We start from the raw sequence: 3,075 nt of genomic DNA, 5'->3' as shown, positions 1-3,075 counted from the left end.
CCTTTTTTTTTTTTTTTTTTTTTTTTTGCTAGATTCAGAAGGGCAGGGAAATTTCTTTTTAAACTGAAAGAACTTTGTGATAGGTGTACTTTAAAATGCTAATTTCATTAATATCAAGCTTTTTCAAGGGTTGTGAAAACTCTTGTCAAAAAGTTATGTTTTTCCAGATGGTGTTTTCTGCTATGTTAATAGTGAGTCTGTGTTTTTCTGCCACATAATTTCATCTTTCTACATATTTTTTAAAATTCTTAGATTGCATACTGCCTAGGTTATGAAATGATAGATAAATGATTGGCATTAAAAAATTTTAAGTATCAAAGTGCCATCTATGATGGTGGGAACATTCATTTGAAGACTAAAGAGATTACAGATCAGTATCGATTCTCAGGAGTGGACGAGCGTCATGCTAGGTCCAGACTCGGTACTTTCCTGGTGGAAGGCTTGGTTGTAGCAGAGATGCTATAGCAGCTCTCAGCCAACCAGTATCTGAACAGATAAAAATGCCATACAGTGAAAACGAAACCCAGAGTCGACATTCAGACAGTGGAAGGAGTGACTTTAAACATTTTCTGTATCTGACATAGTTTGTCTTTAAATGTGACATTAATACATTCTGCCTTAAGAACCTGATTGCAGCCTCTTAATAGTGAGACTTTTGAACTGGCAGTAGGGATAGTTTTTAATCTGTGTAGGTTTGTTCTGTGAAGACTGCAAAGGTTTGTGTCTGCATGACAGCCAACTTGCCTTTTGGGAGCGTGGGGATAGTTTATAGAAGCCTGGCAATTTTTCTCATAATACAATGAAAAATGTTCCAACAACAGTTGATTTAAAATGTGTTTCTGCTTCATTGAGGGAGATTTCTAAGTAAAACCTCATTAGGCCGTTGGGAAAGGTGAGTTCCTTGTACCGTCTCTGTGCCGTAGTTGGTGGTTCTGGTCTAGTTCCCTCTGAGAACTGGATGGCCACCTGCACGCAGTGCTGTCAGGCCATGTCCGGAGTTCAGAGTTCACAGGATCCGATGTGCCTCGGTCAACCGGAAAAGCAAAATCAGTCAGAATGCCCCATGCTTAGAGCTCAGCTGGTGAAGCTTCAGCCGAATGGGGTTTAAATAGCAGCTTAAGGTTAGTGCTCTTCTGAATTAACAGCACCTTTATTCTGGGTTTGTTTTTCAAAAGCAGATCTGCACTCTGCCCCTCCTGATGTCACCACGGGCCTCGCACAGCATCAGCACACCTACTGTGAGCGTCCACAGCTGGCTTCCGTGAGAGGAGTCCCTCGGGGGGGCAGCGGGAGCGTCCTAGAGACGGCAGGTGGTGAGCATCCTCTCTTCCTTCTTTTGAGACAGAAGAGCACAGGTATTGGACCTCACCTTGGTGTCTTCAGTTTAGCAAACCTGAGCCAGTCATCAGGTATCATCCTGGTGCACTTAAACTGCCCGTGTGTATATCTTGTGGAGAAATAATCAGGAATAGGTTCGGAATTGGTCAGATGGGGAAAGAGGGGAGTAGGGAGGAGAAAGCCTTCACGTTTAAATCAGACGCCCAGAGTTTGGATCTACGGTACTGTGGGAAAATGAGAAGCTGGGGAAGTTTCCTTTCATGGACCCAGTAGGATGAGGGCAGCCCCGCCTGGGACAGCAGCCCCTGCAGTCTCCCTCCTCAGCAGCCTGTGATCAGTGCAGCCATGGCCGGGCTGTCCCACATGCAGGCCCCGAGATGTCAGCGTGAGTCTCGTCTCCTCATTTGTACTGTTTCCTTTTGAAACAGTTTCCAGTATCTTTTATCAGAATCACATGGAGTTTTCCTTCCAATGTGCCAAATTTGAGTTGCAGAAAAATCCAGAGTATCTCAGGAGTGTTTTATACTCCTGAGCAGTTGGTCAGATTTTTTGAGGTCTTTCAGCTCCTTGTTCAGGTGCAGGAGGAGAAACTGAGTCAACATGAAGCAGGCTTTACATTTGTTAGATAGATTTTAAAATTTTAATTTGTTACTCTTTAAATTTTCTTTTTTAAAATATTTATTTATTTACTTATTTATCTTTTGGCTGCGTTGGGACTTAGTTGTGGCACGTGGGATCTTTCGTTGCAGCGCGTGGTGCGCGGGCTTCTCTGTAGTTGCGTCTCGCAGGCTTAGTTGCCCCGTGGCCTGTGGGATCTTAGTTCCCCAACCAGGGATCGAACCAGCATCCCCTGCAGTGCAAGATGGATTCTTAACCACCGCACCACCAGGGAAGTCCCTGTTTAAAATATTTTAAGAACTTGGTTGAGGTATAAATGACATATTTTCTACTGCACATATTAATGTGTGTAATTTTATCAGCTTTAAGAGACATGTACACCGTGAAACCCCCACTGCAGCCAGCACACCCAGTGCTCCTGGAGGCTTCCTTCCTTGTGTGCCTTTGTAACAGCTCCTTGCTGCCCTTTTTGGCTTCCCTCAGACAACGGCTGATTTACTTCCTGACACTATAGATTAGTTTGCACTTTCTAGGATTTTATATAAATAGAATCGCCCAGCATTTACTCTTTATTGTCTGGCCTCTGCCACTCTGCAAAATTATTTAGAAATTCATCCATGTTCTTGCATGTATCAACAGTTCATTCCCTTTCTTGATCTATTTCATCCTACAGATGCACCCTAGTTTATCTTTTTACCTACCGATGGATATTTGGGGTGTTTCCAGTTTTTGTCTATTAGAGGTAAAGCTGCTGTGACTATTCCTTTACAAGTCTTTTGTGGGTATATCCATTCATTTATTTGGGGTCAATACCTAGAAGAAAACCTGGATCATATAGTAGGTTTATGTTTTAGCTTTTTAAGAAATTGCCAGACTGATTTCCCAAGTGGTTGTACCATTTTACATCCCCACTGTTAGTGATAAGAGTCCCAGTTCCGGGCTTCCCTGGTGGCGCAGTAGTTGAGAGTCTGCCTGCCGATGCAGGGGACGCGGGTTCGTGCCCCGGTCCGGGAAGATCCCACATGCCGCGGAGCGGCTGGGCCCGTGAGCCATGGCTACTGAGTCTGCACGTCCGGAGCCTGTGCTCCGCAACGGAAGAGGCCACAACAGTGAGAGGCC

At 44.4% G+C, this 3,075-nt stretch overlaps 1 protein-coding gene across 1 annotated transcript in view; it reads left to right on the top strand.

Moving 5' to 3' along the window:
* The window catches only part of DIP2A (DIP2 acetate--CoA ligase A), a 96,340-nt gene that overhangs the window by 36,892 nt on the left and 56,373 nt on the right, over positions 1-3,075 (top strand). The window contains exon 6 of the mRNA XM_007452476.1: positions 1,179-1,313. Coding sequence (XP_007452538.1) covers positions 1,179-1,313 — 135 coding nt within the window. The remainder of the gene's footprint in view (positions 1-1,178; positions 1,314-3,075) is intronic.

Source organism: Lipotes vexillifer, unplaced genomic scaffold (genome assembly GCF_000442215.2).
Source record: "Lipotes vexillifer unplaced genomic scaffold, Lipotes_vexillifer_v1.1 scaffold545, whole genome shotgun sequence".
Taxonomy (NCBI): Eukaryota; Metazoa; Chordata; class Mammalia; order Artiodactyla; family Lipotidae; genus Lipotes; species Lipotes vexillifer.
The sequence above is the reverse complement of the archived record's forward strand: the minus strand, read 5'-3'. Positions and strand labels throughout refer to the sequence as shown.